Below are 18514 nucleotides of genomic sequence, written 5' to 3'. Positions count from 1 at the left end.
CCAATCCTAATAAAATGTCTGCAAGTTGATCATGAGAACCAGTTACGGTGTGAAACAGAATCCTAGTTTTATCTCATTTCCAAGGCCTAACAGACCTGAAACCACGTGAAGAGTTTGTTGTGCCACAGCTCCCCCTGCTGGTCAAACTGGAGAAACATCATGGAGGGACTTAATGTTGCCACCAGATGACACATACAGTAGATAGGATTTGAGAAAACATGTCAGCACAAGAGAGATGATTGTAGATTTAAGTAGATGTACTTTAATTTTTTTTAATAACTAGTTGTGATCGGTTGTGCTTCTACTCAACTAACTTTTAAAGGCACTTATGGTGAAACTTGCTGGAGTCGCTGCTGCTTTTTCCTTCCGAACGTCATCTGTGGCAGGAGGCCATAATGGTTTCACCTGTGTCTGTTTGTTAGCCAAATATCTACAGCATATGTATTTTATGGAAACACACAGAAAGTAATAAATGGTGTTCAGCTGCAACTAAAGTCAACCCCAGTCAAGATGGCTGCCCCAGCTAAGTATCCTTAAACACAAAAATGGGCTGCACTGCAGTTTTACAGGAATAAAGTTTAAATTGGGTGTAATAGTAGGTGAAAGTCTCATTCCCAACACATTCTTTGAGTTATATCAGATCTGTTGAGATCATTCAATATTTTAGGAGTTTCTGCATAAAAATTATTTACCGTATTTTCTGGTGTATAAGTCGCATTTATTATGCGTCACTGCTGACCCATCGTGTTTATTATGAATTTATTTAATGGTCAAAACAGCTTCATTTCACCTGGGCGGCATGATGCCATCCATCCATCCATCCATCCATTGCGACCAGAGCAACGAGCTCTCCAGCGTTCCTCCACCTGCACCAGCTGAGTGAAGCGAGTGGGCACGGGAGGACTCGCTGTTCTAGTTCTTTGAAATTTAAAGCATCAGTCCAAAATTACCTTATGAATATGGAAAAAAAAAAAAGTATATAAGTCGCTTTGGCGTATACGTCGCAGGACTGACAAACCTATGCAAAAAAAAAAAAAAAGATAAGAAAAAACTGCGACTGTACAAGATTTGACCAAAATGGCTACAACTCTGTCTCATTTCATCACAAGATTTTATTTCTTTGGTATTAAAGAAAGCAAAATGCATTCCTTTAAATCATGTTAGGTCTTTAATTTTTATTGGAAATGCAGCCATTTCCACGTTATGTCAATAAAATTACATAATAAAATGCCCTTTTGTCTCTAAAATGAATTTTAGACATGCCATCAACGCACCAAACGTCAAATACTTACGGTAAGTTTATATTTTCTGTGAGTTTCATTAAAAGTTGTGACAAAATAAACTTTCTAAACTTATATGACAATATTTGTCCAAAGTGGCGCAGCATCGTGTGGCTCGTTTGTGGAAATATTCAAAGATGAGTAGACAAAGTGAGCATACACTGACGTGTTTTAATAAAGTTGACCGTTTATACTGTTCAGGACTTCACAGAAGAACAAATTCTATGAAAGAGTTGTTTACTTCATTTTATACAGAAGAAGAGAAGGGAAAAAAAAACTAAATTACACATTAAAAGCCAATATTTGTACTTTTCTTTTGTGTGTAGAATACAAATTTTGTACAACATCTATAGCATAGTATCTCGTTGAATAAAAATGTTCACTTGAATAATTATCGTTTGAAAATAAAATCACACATTCAAGCGAAACCAAAAAAAGAAAAGCAGATTAACTTAAAATCTATTTCCGTTTTTAGACAAATAATTTCATCATTGGCAACAAAGTCCAGCTTGTGCCGCCAAACGGTTTGGACATTCAAACCGAAAACAGCTTCTTCTTTTATTTTCAGTAAAGTGAACTATCAACTACAAACACTTACCAAACACTTAGTTCTGTTTTTTTTTCTTTTCTTTTTTGTTTTTTATAAAAGCCATGAAGCAAAGCAGAGTACTCTTGCACAGCAAAGTGAAGAAAAGCCTCTACGGAGGTTCATTGATTAGCCTTTCCTTTCACATTCATCAGTTGTGCACAATTTAGACGTGGACCAGCAGAGCGAAGTGCGTCGCCGTGCATTCACCATGCATTCTCTTGTGTGAGTTTATTCCCAGGAGACAGGTCTGCTCAAGCCTCAATGACATTTGTTTTTGTTGGTTTTCTTGAATGAGAGAAAATACGGTGCAATATTTCTTTGGGATAAGGCATTTCCTAACTGTGCATATCGGCAGAGCAACTACAAAATTCCCTGATATGTTATCAAGTGCTAAAACGTGTGCTCAACTACGAGGTGACGCTGCCGAGAAAGGCAGAGAATCGCTTTTTTTTTGTTGTTGTTGTTGAAGTAATTTATTATTGCTTTTTTCCCCTGCTGTGTTAAACTGGATTACAACATGGACTGTTACATATTATGCAGAATGTTTAGCAATAAATTTAGATGAACATGAGGTCCAAACAAATCCATGAGCGTACAATAATAAAAGTGTAGTCCAGTAACTTCCAGCGGTGGCACTTCAGAATAAGAGGCTAACAGTCTGACTCTCTGTCCCGACAAACTAAACGTGACTCTGACGACATCATTTGTCTTTGTGAGACATGAACTGGGCTCGATTCTGCATAGATCTGTGTTGGTGTAAACCTTTATGGAGCAGATGGAGTTGTGTGTGTGTGGGGGTGGGAGTGGTTTGGATTAATTTACACACACAAGATATGCTGTGGCGAATGCAGAGCAATCTCTGTCTCGTACAGCAAACTTCTCATACAAAACGTGTGCCTCTCAGCAGTAAAAGTGAATCAGTCAGGGATGAACGGTTTATGGCTGTTAGGATGAACAAGTCACGACCCCCTTTGTTCCTACTATACAGTGTAATGACCCCGGCATCAGCTTGACTTCAAGACCTTCAGTGACTCACTTTCCTGGCTCCTGAAGCCCCTGCTGCAGGGCTACAGCACTCTCACTGCAGGGGCATGAACATCTCATACAATGTCTCGAGCCAATTACCATAAATATGTGAAGCTTTTATTTACAACCACAAAAAAAGGGAATGATTGATCAATTTTCTCTACTGTTCTTTATGTTTTAGGCTTAATTTGATAACAGGATAATGTAAAGGGCCTTAAAGAGTTACATTGTTTCTTTACAGGTAGTTGAGTTTGTTGTGGGATTTTACCAAGAGGTTATAAACAATATCTTACCTGTTGTTGACAACTCTTTGGACGACCTGAGTTTGAAAAAAATAGTCTAATTCTGACCGGACTGTCAGGCTGATGGTTATTCTGAGTGCAGAAAAGACCAAAGTGGATCGCTGCAGTTTTAAATCAACTCCAGTCTCAACATTTTCATCGTCGTTAACTTTTCAAACTCCTGTTTTTGAGGATTTTCAAAGAGCCATCTACAACGGATAAGATATTATTTCTTCATAATGTTTCTATAAAAAACCCACACGCAAAGCACAGAATTATCAAAATAAAAGCATAAACATTCAATTATCTGATCAATGTGGGGGTTGGACCTTAGAGTTGAAGGACAGCAGTAAACTCAGCACCTGGTGATACAAAACGCAGAAAGAAATAAACCCTATTTACCGTTTCACCTTGTGGTAAACCTTCAAAATAAATTGAAAGTACCGTATTTTTCGGACTATGAGGTGCACTTAAAATCCTTTAATTTTTCTGAAGAATCAACAGTGAGCCTTATAATATGGTCACCTTACCTTATGTATTAATTCTGGGTGTGCTTACTGACCTCGAACCGATTTTATGTGGTACACGGCGCTCAAAATTCTGTCAAAATGTTTTAGTTTCGCTTAATGCGCCTTATAGTTCGAAAGAATACGGTGAAAATTTAACCACACCGCCCTTTTTGAACCATGTTTTCGAGTTAGACGACCACTGCTAACCAGAAGCAAAACAAATCCGTTCATAACAAAAGAACGTGGGAGGAACACTGAACAATTTAAAAGGGACTAAAGAAAATGTAAAGTATTGACCAGTGAACATTTGTTTAAGGGTTCGCTCCTGTAAACTTGGCTGTAAACCGCAAAATATACTTTTCTTGAAAAACGGCGGTGCATACAGCGTGTACTCGCACCCTTGTAAAATATATTAAAGTCGCTATATTTACACAACAAAAGACGAGGTTTGGCTCAAATTTTTCAGTTTTGTACAAATGTCCATGGCTTTAGATTTCGATTCAAGATTCGGTTCACTTGATTTTTTTTTTTTACACTGTAAATAAGCACAATATTAATAAAAAGTCAAATATAAAAACGTGACAAAACGAGGCTGCATTTGAGTGAACTGTAACTGCACAAAACAAAAACTAAAGAATCAGCTTTGGCTTGTTTTACTGACGGGCTGTTAACACAAAGGTGAACGTTTTTAGCAGCTCCACTGGATAGGTGTACATTGCCCTAATTTTGTATTTCTACATCTTACACCTTTTGAAATTATAAAATGACTCGTTTATTGCAGTGACTATTGTTGTTACCTCTCCACATTATTGTTTCATGTATGTTATGTGTGTTTATTGTCATATTAAAGTTGCTGGACTCCTTGTGCTTTGTGTCTTTTGAATGAAAGTAATAAATTAGAAGAAGTCTCGTTGGACTAAGGTTTTTTTTTGTGTGGTTACAGCATTGTTTCAGATAGTTCCTGCAGTGGATATCTTACGTAATTATAGTTTTCCTAGCCTGAAAGCAACACAGTTTTTTCTGATTGTTTGCGAACTTGCGAGCACAACAGCAAAACAGCAACTACATGTAAGTGTCTGACCAGACGAGTGACTACAATAATCTACCACCTTATTAACGTTTCTCTGCTGCCACCTGAACTGCACCAAGTACCTGATATCACCTGCTTGTGCACTAATTCAGTCCAGCTTACTGATACTTTTTTTACCCTTACTGAATGAAAGTTTATTTAGATATGTCCTGACACCTGATAATGTTACGTTTCAGTCTTAAAAATTGAAGTAGATTGAATAATTGTATAATATTGACAGCTCTAAGGACCTTTGCTCCTTTTTTTATCCCTCCCTCTCTCTCTCTGTCTGGCTGGTGACTGAGGACTGGATCAGGCCTCCTTATGTCACCCACGTGTCCATGCGCAAGCGCTTGACCGATGGGTTCTCCCTGTCTTCAGCACCAGCAGGGGGTCTTCCGAGTCCTAGCGGGGAGTGGAAATCTGGCCGGTGGTCCTCACGGTCGCTGCCATCATACGAGCTACAAGACGAGCTGAGGCTGTCAGCGGGTGAGCGTCCCAGAACCTCCTGTCGGCTGGACCCTTGCTGTGGCTGTTGCAGGGGGAAACCAGATGGGGTGACTCGCTCCCTGGGTGGTGAGATGGGTTCGGACTTGATGTTTATGTTATGGCTGGTGCTGATGGATAGGTTGGAGCCCTGAGGTAGGTGACCTCCACCGCTGCAACAGATGAGCAGGACACCATGTGTTCAGCACAAAAAACAAAAGGCACATGGAAAAAAAAAAGGGGGCAAAATGAAAAATCCGGGAATATGTAAATGTGTGATTCAGTGCGATAACAGAGCATTGTGGGTGCTGTTTTGATGTGGGGGCGTCTGGAGAGCGTGCCTTTGTTTGTAAGTGTGTTACTCACACCAAAGAATTAAGAGCTGCCTGGCCCAGTTGATGCTGTTGCCATGCCGACATGGAGCCCAGCGAGAGCCCGGGAGAGCTGAAGCCCTGTAGGGAGGAGATCTCTGCGCTGCTCAGCGGGTACTCTGTGAAAACAAACGCAGCCGCGCACACACTGAGAACAAACTCACGTCTCGCTTTCAACACTGGAAGCTACTGAACCAACAAACGTGTGCTGCAAACAGTCCTGGCTGAGGGGGTTGTTTTCTGTCTTGGGGATGGGGGGGTGGGGAGCAGTAGGGCCAGACTCACCAGCAGGATTGTAGGAGGTGGGCATGCCTGAGTAGACCAAGCCCTGTGGGGGTAAGCTGGGGGTGGTAACAGACACAACAGGAGTGGCGAGCGGCTGGTTGGACTGAGAACTGTTTATCCTCTGGGTGTTCTGCAGAACACACACATACAAAAAAATTAATAAATAAAACACTGAAAAACACAAAAGTGAGGCTTTGAAAAGGCCCGTTCCCTTTTCAACTTGTTTTATGACAGAGATAATCAACCACTAGGTGGCAGTGCAGCCTCATAAATAAAATTTTAACGTTAACCTAATTCATTTTTATTCAGAATCAGAATGAATGTTTACATTATCATTATCGTTAATGTTTTCACTAAGTTAGTGTTTTAATTGTGATTTCCTTTAAACAATTTCATTTTTTTGCTTGTCTGGATACAAGAAACCACATGTTTATGATGTCACATTGTATAGTACAGTATAAAGAGTTTTATTAGTCTAATAATTAATTTCTTAACAGTAAAATAAAACGTTTATTTTTTTGTGTTCAATTAAAAGCTTTAACGAAAAAATAACTTTGCAATGTCCTTTATGTTTTCTAACTTTGTTAAATATAGAGAATAAAGTTATTAGTTGGTTTAGCCCAGTTGCGGTGCAACACTTTACTACAAAATGAACCCAGTCAGGACAAAGAGCTTTAAACTCACATAAAAAAAAACTAATCCAGATGGTGCAAGAGAAAAACAAAATGACATATTTTAATACCCAGCCTGGCACACGGTGGTTTTTAGTGCTGTGCCTGGCATGCATGCACACAAACACACCTACACAGCTTGTTGCTGCAACACTACAAATGGCTTAATAATCAAAAGCAGACACGGTGAAGTTCAGAACAATGCTGTGACGACGAGTCCTCCGTGTGTAATATAACAAACTTCTGTGCAGCTGCCAGCGGTTGTGTTTCAAGCTGCCTTGCATCATAATGTTGATGGCTTCCTTGAATTGTTCCACACTATCCGGCCAAATGACTTCACCAAACCCAAGTATCTCACAGAATGATTTCATTTGGAATGATGTAATCTTCTGTCCCCCAGAAGAAGAAAAAAAAACGTAGCTGATTTATATTTTACTCATTGCTCTTAAATTGCTTAACATCAATTCTTGACTGCAAGTTAGAGGAACGGTTTAAAAAGGCCGAAGCCCTGATTTGATCTCTGTAACACACACTGACACTCCTGGTATGAGTAACAAGCACATGTTAGGAAAAGATAAGCCGGTTTAAAAAGTCTGAGACATTTTTTTTTTGCAAGCCAAACCCAAAGCATGCAGTGACAAAACCTTTTTTTTCTTATTTCTAGTTGTTTCCACTTAGAGCACTGCCTTCAGGTGAGCGTCTAATTACTGGAGGTATGTTCACACTTCAGCCATGTGCCCAGGCATTTGTCAAACTCACCAAATCCATTTCTTCCTCCTCCGACTACCCTCAACAGAAAGAAAGCGGAAAGTTACAGAGAAGAAGCACAACTCTGGTAAACTGCTTGGGGGTGAAAGTGGTAGCTATTAAGATTTTATGGTAAAAGGGACAATCATGAATATAAAACTGCTGATGAGTACTTGATTAGTAAAATCGCACTCATTTTGAACGAAGCACTCTGGTAACTTTTTAAAACAGTTTCCTAACGTGTTCCTACAATTCAACAATTTGTTGATATAAAATGTTGAAGCTGTTTGTTCAATTTTAAAGTGCTTAAAATGTAAATAAAGTTCTAGACAAAAACTAGTGAGGTTAAAAACTAACTTAGTATGAGTTATGGATATAGCCTACATTTGTAAAACAGTCACAAGAAATTACAGAGGAAGTTTCTTCTATAAATGACAACACCGTTCTGTTCACCCAGAATCCTCCCTGGGCTGAAACGAGGATGGAGAAGCACGTCCTCCATCTTTCCTTTGCTGTAGGACATACTGCGACCAGGCCGCGGCTCCTAATACTCATACTCAATCAATAGATGTAGGAAGACACGACAAGGGCGACAAGATATTATCTGGCTCACACCCTGGGCCCCTGATTAAGTCTTCATCTACACTCTGTCACACTGAGATGTGATTAATTTAATACCATTATGGCCTAATGACAGGCTGTCTGCAGACCTGCCACAGCCAGCACCCTCCACCGTCTCTGCAGCTCCAAGATGCCTCAAACTGAACTCAAGCAACCTCCAGCTGCTGCCAAACCTTTTCAGACTCTGTCTTGCTTTCTATGTATTCTGCAGGATTGTTGGTAAAGGCAACTACTGGGGAGTCCCAAACAAATGGACAATAAGTACCGTATTTTTCTGACTATAAGGCGCACTTAAAATCCTTTAATTTTCTCAAAAATCGACAGTGAGCCTTATAATCCGGTGCGCCTTATGTTTTAATTTGGGTTGTGCTTACTCAAACCTATTTTATGTTTTACACGGCGCTAAAAAATCTGTCAAAATGAACTTGTTTCGCTTAATGTGCCTTATAATCCTAAAAATACGATATATCATATTCTAAGGTCTCGTGTAGTAATGGATTTTTTTTTTTTTCATTTGTTGTTTTTTCTTCTTTCGGCTGCTCCCCTTCTTCAGGGGTCGCCACAGCGAACTAAGTCGCACGAAGACGTGGCAGTTATTTTTACGCCGGATGTCCTTCCTGACACAACCACAGACACCGAGCTACCACAGCCCTCTGTGTGGAGCAGAGAGCTGCTATCTAGGACACCCGGAGGAGCAGATGGTGGGGGTTAAGGGCCTTGCTCAAGGGCCCAGAGTGGGACGAATGAGGGTGGGGGCAGATGTGGGTGCTTCACCTACCCCACCCACATTTTTGATGTTGTCGGTACCGGGGTTTGAACTGGCGATCTTCCAATCACAGGCCCACCTTCTCTAACCTCTGCGCCACCACTCCCCCATGTTTTTTATTGTATCATATTGCCTTGTGTCATTCATAACGTATCATACAACTATCATCTTGTGGAACAGAGTATATCATTTTGTATCATATCATCTAATATTGTATCATTTGTATCATATTGTATATCATTTCAAATAACATTGGTTTGTATAACTTGTATCATATATCATAACACATTTTATATGTCATATATCTCATATCATACATCATATCTAAACATGATAATACAGTTATTTAAATATTCCTCCAAAGCTGACAATGAACAAAGAAGAAGCACCCTAAGGAACCAGAGGTTCATTAGCAAAACACTTTTTTTTTCCAGAGTCTGCTCTCACTGAACCACTTGCAACACACAAAGCTGGAAAGTTAAAATGTGCAATCTACTTTAGCCCCAGGTCTTTGCTATGTTGAGGGCGTGGTGCAATGTCATATTGATCATTAAAAAATAAAAAATAAAGCCTCCTACTTACACAGAAAAAAACCCAAAAAAACTTGGGAAAGTTTCTTGAGATTCTTGGCTCGGTTCACAGATTTTATGGAGGTGATTAAAGTGGAACGTGGTGCGTGAGGAACTAAGACGAGCACGTTCACTTGTACTGATAAACAAAGTTCTTTGTGAGGTGGCAACTTCACCTGCACACCGTTTTATGCCAATATGATAACGTCAAAGACTTGTGCACGCAAAAATTCTGCACAAAATAAAAAGCTCCGTCGCTTGACAAAGATCTTTAGGCTAGTGATGTTCATGTGCAGTGGTGTGCTCTTTACTCACCAGTGGGGGCATCATTCCTTTGCTTGATGGAGGGATGACAACCCTTAGGTCAGGTTTGCGGCTTCCCATTCCCATGTTCCCTCCAGGAGGCGGCGGAGACTTGGTAGGCATGACTTTACCCAGGCCGTTGCCGCTGGCTGTGCTGAGGAGGCCCGGCGAGCCCCTGGGGTTAACGAAACCATTCCCTGCAGAGATGCATGGCAACAGAAACACATCATCAAGCCGTGGACTGTGACTGACAACACTCCCAAGTCATCAAAAGGAAACCTCTCGCACCGTGCTGTTTTCCAGCTTGCTGCAGCACGCAGCGTTAAGTGCTTCCAACCCTCTGGGAAGTTTTAATCGACTCAGATAATTATCCTGCGCGTTTACAAAAATAAAATGTCCATTTTAAAATTGATGAGCCTTTTATTTTTTATTGTGAATGATTACATCAAAGCCAGTTCTTTGCATCTTGGGATGAGGAGCAGTTCACTGACAAATGTACCGTGACTGCTTAAAAGAAACAACTCGGGCCATTACAGTTTAAAAAAGTGCAATAAAATGTTGTTTTGTCACATTAGCAACAGAAAAGTGCCAACTTGTCCTTTAAAGATTCACACCTTTGTGCTTATGGTCATTAGTCACTTCCCTTTGTATCTGTCTTTAGAAAAGCATCAGTCCAAACAACACATTTTAAGATTTCTCTTTCCATTGCACAAGAGCTGAACCTCCTGACGATGATTGTTATCAAAGGGTGTGGACAGATCATTAAAATTCAGCAAGAAATTCAACTTGAGAAGTATTTTTCACAGAACTGTTAGTGTTACAGACCGACAGTTGTTGAGACTTCTGTCTGAGACAATTTATACCACAGTTTTTCTGATACTGTTTCATGTAATGAGCTGTGGAACTGTACACAGCGTCTCTGAAAAGAAAAAAACTGTATCTTGTCTTTGAGAAACAAGTTTAGTTGGTGGAAGTGTGTCGGTGAAAAAGATGACATGTGGAGCCAAAAGCAGTCTGCAGCTTTGTTCACAACTGTTGCCATGTTCATCGCCCGCTGCAATGCAACGTGAAGATGATGACGATGTCTCCGGTCTCGTATGTTTGTGTGTTCATGTGTCTGTCTGTTAGCTAAATATTTCACATACTAGTGGACACATTTAAACAAGAGTCAACCCAATTCAAGATGGCTGACAGAGCCGACTAACCTTAAAAAACACAAAAATGTGTATAAGTCATTTACTTTAACCAATATTGACCTAGAATTTGGTGTGGTAGTGGCTGAGAGTCACAACACACTCTCTAAGTGCTACCCACTGCAAGAGATCTTTGGTTAAAATTTTATCATTAACTGCAGTAGTCAATTTTTTTTTATAAAACTTTTAGAAAATCAATATTGGAGTGTACGTCTATAACTGATTAGCTTTTGTAATAAATCCACTTAATGTCCGCCATAGTTATTCCACATTAGCCAACACAAAAATACAAGACAACCATCTCATGTGCTACATGTGATGGAACGAAATTATGTACACAAGTAGTAGTAGTAGTAGTAGTAGTAGTCATAGTAAGCAGTAGTTTATTTTAGTATTTATGTGCAGATATATATTAAGGTGGTTTAAACCCTTCCCACACTCTTGCAATGTCCCTAACAAAGTTTCTAAACTCTAAACGCTCTAAAAGAGCACAGCATGTCATGATCTCAGCTCTCTGCCACCTGCTGCTCTCTGCAACCTGTCAGTGCTCTTGGCCACGCCCACTTCTCTGCTGAAAAGCGGAGATCATGACATGCTGCAAGAGGAAATTTCTCCTGCAGTGTGGGCTGCACAAAGGTGCAACAGGTGCGAAATAATTTAAAATAATTTATTTTAAATAAAAATTCCATGCCGATCGTACAGCTCATCCATCAGTCAGCCAATTGTGTGTCATGTCCACTCTTATTTTGAAAGACCGCGATAGAGCGAGTCCACGAAAAACAAACTGCAAAGTAGTGAGGGACTACTGTAGTTACAGAGCTAAGATGTGGTAGTAGCTGCCAGTCATTCACAACACTAAATGTGACATCCTGCAATACTCAGATTGATACGGTTATTTTCAAGGTTTCATCAAAATGGCTACAATTTTGTCATTTCTTTAAAAGATTATGAAGTTTGTCAAGAAAAGCAGAGGACAATATGCATTCCTTCAAGAGTTGCTAGGCCTTTAACTCTTTTTTTTTAAAGAATTTGTTCTGTTTTTTGTATTCCTACATCATCATTTTATCTCTTTAAAGAAAAATAATGTATGACTCATCTCAAGGTTTGCAGTGGGTTTCAGCAGATTCCACACAAAAGTGCTCTAACAAAAACAGGGCAGTAAACTGGTATAAAAACAGATAAACAAATAATGTTTCAAGTGCACTTTTGTTTGGAACCAGACTTGCTTCGTCTATGTCTGAGTAGAATTTATCTTTAAATCAAAAACCAAAAACAGGCTTTAAACTCTGAAAACAAGAGGAAGAAAAAATTATGTTATCCAGCACAATATCAAGAGATCAGTAACACTTCAACAAGCTGAAGACTCTTCTATTGTGTTGAGCACGCAGCAGCGAAACACAAAGTGTGTGCACAGCGAGGAGGCTCCTGCATAGAAACATAATAGAACAATAGCCCCCGCTGACTTCAGATAAGGAGAGCAACAATTCATGGCCAAATAAACAGTTATGAAGCCTACAATAGTATCTCACAGCTGAATCAACAGTGTGTACAAGCAGCTATCGCCATCAGCTCTGGCTTTGATCACACGAGACTTGGCCGCTGCAAGAAAACAGTGTTTACAGAATTAGCAAAGTTAATGTCCAAGGCCCCTCAAAATAGCAAGCCTGATTAGAAGCAGCGAGGACGTCATTTAGTGGGAATGGGAAGTTAGCGCAAATAGAATTTTGTGTGAAGGCACGGACAGCAAATGTGACACTTTGGCATATAAAGCCCCATCTGATAAAGTCCAGGGAGTTAGAATACTTCATGCCAGCAGAGATCTGCAATGTTTGGTAGAAAAACAAGACGAGAGAGATGACAAAACAGGCTGTTTTCACAACAGACATTTTGACTTAGAAGAGGGAACCACCATCCCTGTCATTAGTGGGTGACTTGTTGCAGCTCCTGAACCACAACAGCTCCATGTTGTTGTTGTGCTTTGTAACATCATTACACATATTATACATACCAGTCTGTATAAACATGTCCAGTTAGTCACTTGTTCAGTCCTGAACAATTTACTCAAACAACAGATTACACGTTGTGTCGAGCATCAACTGTAAAGAGATATTATCGCACAACATCTGGGAAGAAAAACATCAATTATGCACTCCTGTACGACATTAAATGACACTTTTATTATGACGCCATCGTGCACAAAAGAGTGAGAACTACTGTAAAGTGTAACTACTATAAAGCCCACATGCTTCTGTGTAATTATCCAGGTACATAGTTATTGCCCACCACTGAAAGTGAAGGTGAACAATAATGATTTTGGCCAAGATTGGAAGTGCATTTGTCTGTTAACAAAACGGTAATAATTCAGTCATTTCTCAACATAAGATGGTCTGTGTCTAAAACTCTGTGATGAACGATTGCAGGTGATGTGCATTCCTTCAAGGAATGGTTGGCCTTGAAAAGTAACAGGTGTTTTGTGCTTGTTTTGTTTTAAGGTCAGTGGTTTCATTGTATTTCTAATTGTAACAATTTGCTATCCAAAACTTGCCATTGGTGGAAATGATAATACCAAGGCCAGATGTCAAGAAATTTGAGTTTCACATAACCAAAGTTATGATTTATTAATTTTATTTTTTAAAGCTGTTCTCAATGAATAAACACCAAACAACAGCAAGTATGAAAATCAGTAATCTACACCCTTTAAACCATAGTCAGGTAAAGTAAATTACAGTAGTTATCTCATAATAATGTGCTAGAGAATATTGTTATGGGATGATTTTATTAATCTCATAGCACCAGCTATAAACGGACAGTAATTCTCATTATGTCAGGTCTCACTCTGCAGGAAATGTCGCCTTGTTCTACCACCAAACCTATGTTTTTTGGGTGGAACAAAGACAACCTACTCAATATTATTAAATCAGATGGTTTTGTGTTGTGCCGGATTGATGTAACTGCTCCACGGTGTTTGTCCACAGCATGTGCTCTATGAGTGACAGCAAAATATTATTGGAATACAAAAGCAGGAACAGTTACCATCTCAGTCATTTTGGATTTTTCTCAGCACTGATGACGATGTGTCACACTGTCATTCACGCAGTGCTGTGTTTACTCATTTAGATTTGAATTAGCCCACCTTATGTCCTCATCTGACTTGATTTGACTGATAATGAATGATTCGCCAGCAAGAAAAAGTGTATGTGTGGACAAATACCAAGTTAGGACAAAGTTATGGCTGAGCTTCCAGAAGGACATTTCACCAACCTTTTCTGAGGTCTGCACTCATTCTCTTTTCAAACTTCTCACTGAAAATCTTCTGCGAACTAAAACCTGTGCACGTTGAAAGCTGTTCGGCTTCTGTTCATTGTCCTGAATTATTAACACGGTATGAAAAGGGGCATTATGTAAGACCTTGTATTTACAAGCAAAACAATTCAGTTTTCATTTTAAGTTCAGGAAAAGAAAATGTTATTGTGCTTGATGTTCCATGTGTTTTAGGTTCAAGCAGAAAAAAATGTCTGTGAATGAGAAAAATATCAGACAAGTTATTCTAAAAGTGGATGCTGAGCATGAACAAGTACACATTGTAAATAAGCTTCAAAAACCTGTAAACCTTCAGCATTGATGATCAGTACAGCTAAAAATGATGATAAACAGCTTCTTAAATCAACAGTTTTACAACAACTTTCTCATCAGTCAAGAACCAGAGCATGTACCGGTAATTAGATATGACTGAGTTGTTGAGAAAAAGAATACCAACCAGAGCATACGCAATACACTTTAGTAGAAAACAAAACTCAAAGAAAAGTTGGTGCTAGTTACTGCGCCACTCTCAAACCCATAGGATGGCTTTTTTTATTATGTATTTATTACCAAAAAAAGGAAAATATTTGGCAACAAAATGTTGATGTGGAGTGCCACTGGGAGCAATAATGCTCCCAGTGGCACTCCATCCATCCATCTATCCATTATCTGTACCAGCTTTTTCCTTTTCGGGTCACGGGGGTCACTAGTGCTCATGTCCAGCAGTCACTGTGCAAGAGGCAGGGGACATCCTGGACAGGTCTCCAGTCCATCAGAGGGACACATAGAGACAAACGAGACAAACAACCATTCACTCTCTCACTCACATCTAGGGACAATTTAGAGTTACCAATCAGCCTAACATGCATGTTTTTAGTCTGTGGGAGGAAACTGGAGTACCTGGAGAAAACCCACACATGCACGGAGAGAACATGCAAACTCCACCCAGAAAGGGCCCCGCCTGGGATTTGATTCTACGACTTTCTGGCTGAGAGGTGGTAGCTCTACCAATAGCGTCACCATGCCGCCCCCCAGTGACATTGGGAAAGCATAAAGTCAGGACATTTAAACGAACATCCTATTTTTCGTCTGCTCCCTTCTTCAGGGGTTGCCACAGCAAACTACCTTGCACGAAGACTTGGATTTTTTTTTTTTTTTTTACGCCGGATGCCCTTCCTGACGCAACCACAGACCAGATCTGTGTGGAGCAGAGAGCTGCTATCTAGGGTGCCTGTGGAAGTAGATGGTGGGGGTTAAGGGCCTTGCTCAAGGGCCCAGATTGGGGCAAATGAAGGTGAAGACAGGTGTGGGTGGTTCACCTTTTCCACCCCACATTTTTGATGTTGTCTGTACAGGGAGTTGAACCGGCAACCTTCCGATCACAGGCCCACCTTCTCCAACCTCTGTGCCACCACTCTCCAACATCCAATAAACCATCCAAAGAAGCCATCACAGAACCAGTAGAGGAGCCGAATATACAGCATCTCCCTCTGCTTCTACAGTTTTGTGTCGTGGTGACACATCACACCGAGGATTAATTACACGACACATCTTCCATGTGATCACTTTGAAACGCCTCAGCTGTGGTCTTAGCAACCACGTCAGGAAAGGTCATCCAACACCAGGGTCATCCTGCATGTAGTTTTTGGTCCTCTTGCAAGCTTGGTACAAACAGCTGCAGCATGCTCACACTTAGATAATCGCTGACAGGTGTAGGCAGAGGCCCGTAACCACAACAAGCGTACAAAACCAAACGTGCTCTGAAGACCACGCTTTGGTGGTCTTTACAGTCAAAGTCTGACCAAACACGTCTAAAAGCTGAATATGTTCTTGTGAATGTCCTACTGTTTTGTAACATGTTGCTCATTTCTAGCACTCTCGTACGGAGAACAACAAGCTGAGTCACAGAGAAGAAGAACTGAACTCCACCTGCTTCTACAACTCACAGAGCACATTTCAGCCATGACAGCCTGTCCGGTCATTGTGTACCAAGGACTTAGTGGAATGACATGGCCTGAATAGCTACAGGGTTGTGCTGGTCTAGGCATCTCACTGACCCTCTCTGGCCTTATAAGGGCTGTCAGGGTAGAGGTGGGGACAGCTGCACCTGTCAACAGAAGGAAGAAAACAGGAGGAGGAACAACTACACGAAGAAGGCAAAACTAAAGGAAGCAACATGTTTACCTACCTGTAAGGGTAATAGATAAACTTTTTACGTGCACAGACCAACTAAAGCCCTGCCGTAACTGACAATCCACTTTGGCCTTAGCCCCTCTCTGTCTAGCTGTTACCTCATTCACCAGAACTGTCAGAACAGAACTCTATTTTTCCAAAAAGAGATCCTTTAAAAATCATTCTACAACCTTTAGGATATTATTTGTTTAAAGCCTTTCCACAAAACCCCCATTTAACACTGGTGCTTTAATGTGCATTTCATGAATTTCCTCTGTTGAGAGGAAACTTGTGTTATCTTTGCTTGCAATGAAAATATAATCTCACCAACATGCTATCAGTCAGTGATAATGACAGTGATCTCAAAGCAGTCACAAATAGAAATGCATGCATCCAGCCCATGTGCTAAGCAGGAGGCCTATTGGACAGAGCTACAGAGAGCTAATGAATCTCTCCGGGAGGACTTACCCGCTGGGCTGGAGCCCGCACTACTTGGCACTGAAAGGTCTGTGGTATCCAGCATGCCACCTAATGAGATGCACAGAGTGATATGATTAACCATCTGCATCTTTCTGTGAGCTAGCAGAGCATGTGATGGAGATGCCAGACCAGACATGAGAATGTCAAGCAGATCTGTCTTCACAGCACATAAAAGGGTGTCATCAGTGTCCTCATGGTGGGGAAATTATAAAATATACGAATTAAGAGGAAAACCTCCAACATGTTGTTTGTGATCTGTGTGCTTTTAGAAATAAGAGCTGGTGAGTGCGGCAGTCCAACGTGAGGTGGATGCTGCTTCAGCAAGCCGTTATTTATGCTCTCAGGAAAGCAGGTGTTCATCTGGTCTATAGAACAGTTTACCATATAGATGATTTCTAAGAAACACACTCAAACAGTAACTCAACACAAGCATGCCATGTGAAACTGAAAGTTCATTCTGGCTTTTGAAACCTGTTAATCTGATAACATTTTAGTAAGTAACTAGAAAGAGGAGCGAAAAGAAAGATGAACAAGGAGCTACTTAAAAGAAGAACTATTTAGCAAACCTCCTGTGAATGGGGAGGTGAGTCTGTTTTAATGTGAATGAGGTATTTTACACCTTGTGGCATGTACCTGCATTGTACGCAGCGTAGCTGAATCTTGAAAAAGCCATCTGGACCGACTGAGTCAGGCCAGTCACACAAGTACAAGTGCATCTGAGATCATTTGTCCACAAAACTGATACAGTTAAAAATGTGTGATGATGATCATTTTGAAGACCAAGAAAAAAAAAAGATCACAGGCTGGTTAAATGGTTTTGGTGTGACATGACATTAGGTCTGTCCCGTACGATGTTGTTTTAGCTCAAGACTTTAAGCTCTTTTTGAATAAAAGGCAGAGGGTTTCACAAACAGTTGAAAAGAAAGAAGCAAAACTATTTCAGCATGAGACTAGCGCTAACTGCTAGCCTGTGTAGCTTCAAATTTTTTATTTAATCAATATTTTTACAGGTACCCTCATTGAGTCACGAGGACTCATTTTCAAGAGATATAAATTTAGTTTGCTTCACTGAACTAAATATCAAGGCATATTTAATTTAAAACATAAACTGAAATGAAAGTGAAATTAGAAGGTTTGTAACCACTGTAAATTTTCTTTTCCAACTTAGTTCCAGTGTATATGCTAAGCTACTAGTTTAACACATTAATCTTTTAAAATGAGTAAAAACATCAATAACTGTTTGATTTGGGAGAAAAAAAAGGAAGTACAGTAGTTCCTCGTTTATTGCGGGAGTTTCCGTTCTCAGTTCAACCGCGAAGTAGGAATAATCCAATAATTTTCAGTCAGGTCATCGGGACAGTTTCTTTTAACGTCTCACCTTCCATCCAGAAGGCTTCAACAGTCAAGGAAACACACAACACAAAACTGATTCTGCCCCCAACAGTTTACTCCAAAGTGGAACAAACCAGTTATGTTGGTGCTAAGATGGTCTTTTTGGCACACCCCCTCCTCTGGTGACGGCCCTTTTCCTCGTCGACAGTCATGTCAAACTGGTTCAAAACCAGAAGATTTGTGTTGTGTGTTTCCTTGAATGATGAAGCCTTCTGGATGGAAGGTGAAACGTTAAAAAGAAACCGTCCAGATGACCTGACTGAAAATTGTTGGAATGTATACCTGGATTATTGAGCATGGACTTTGTTGAATAGTAGTACAATTAGTAAGTAGCAGTTTATTTATATATATAACACCTTTATATATATATATATATATATATATATATATATATATATATATAT

The 18514-nt window shown here is 40.1% G+C and overlaps 1 protein-coding gene across 8 annotated transcripts in view; it reads right to left on the bottom strand.

The window, feature by feature from the left end:
- Nucleotides 1–3757: 3757 nt before the first annotated feature.
- Nucleotides 3758–18514, bottom strand: part of mef2aa (myocyte enhancer factor 2aa) — an 82155-nt gene continuing 67398 nt past the window's right edge. For 5 of the 8 annotated variants that reach the window (XM_037683501.1, XM_037683506.1, XM_037683505.1 and 2 more), the window contains 5 exons: nt 9586–9770; nt 7327–7350; nt 5897–6026; nt 5607–5730; nt 3758–5413 (listed from right to left, as the gene is read on the bottom strand). In XM_037683501.1, the coding sequence (XP_037539429.1) occupies nt 5077–5413; nt 5607–5730; nt 5897–6026; nt 7327–7350; nt 9586–9770 (800 nt within the window). In that variant the 3' untranslated portion in view covers nt 3758–5076. The remainder of the gene's footprint in view (nt 5414–5606; nt 5731–5896; nt 6027–7326; nt 7351–9585; nt 9771–18514) is intronic. The other 3 variants (XM_037683504.1, XM_037683508.1, XM_037683507.1) reach the window with 1 other exon arrangement.

This window comes from Nematolebias whitei, chromosome 10 (assembly GCF_014905685.2).
Source record: "Nematolebias whitei isolate Nwh7 chromosome 10, NemWhi1, whole genome shotgun sequence".
Lineage (NCBI taxonomy): Eukaryota > Metazoa > Chordata > Actinopteri > Cyprinodontiformes > Rivulidae > Nematolebias > Nematolebias whitei.
This window is presented reverse-complemented; position numbering and strand designations above follow the sequence as displayed.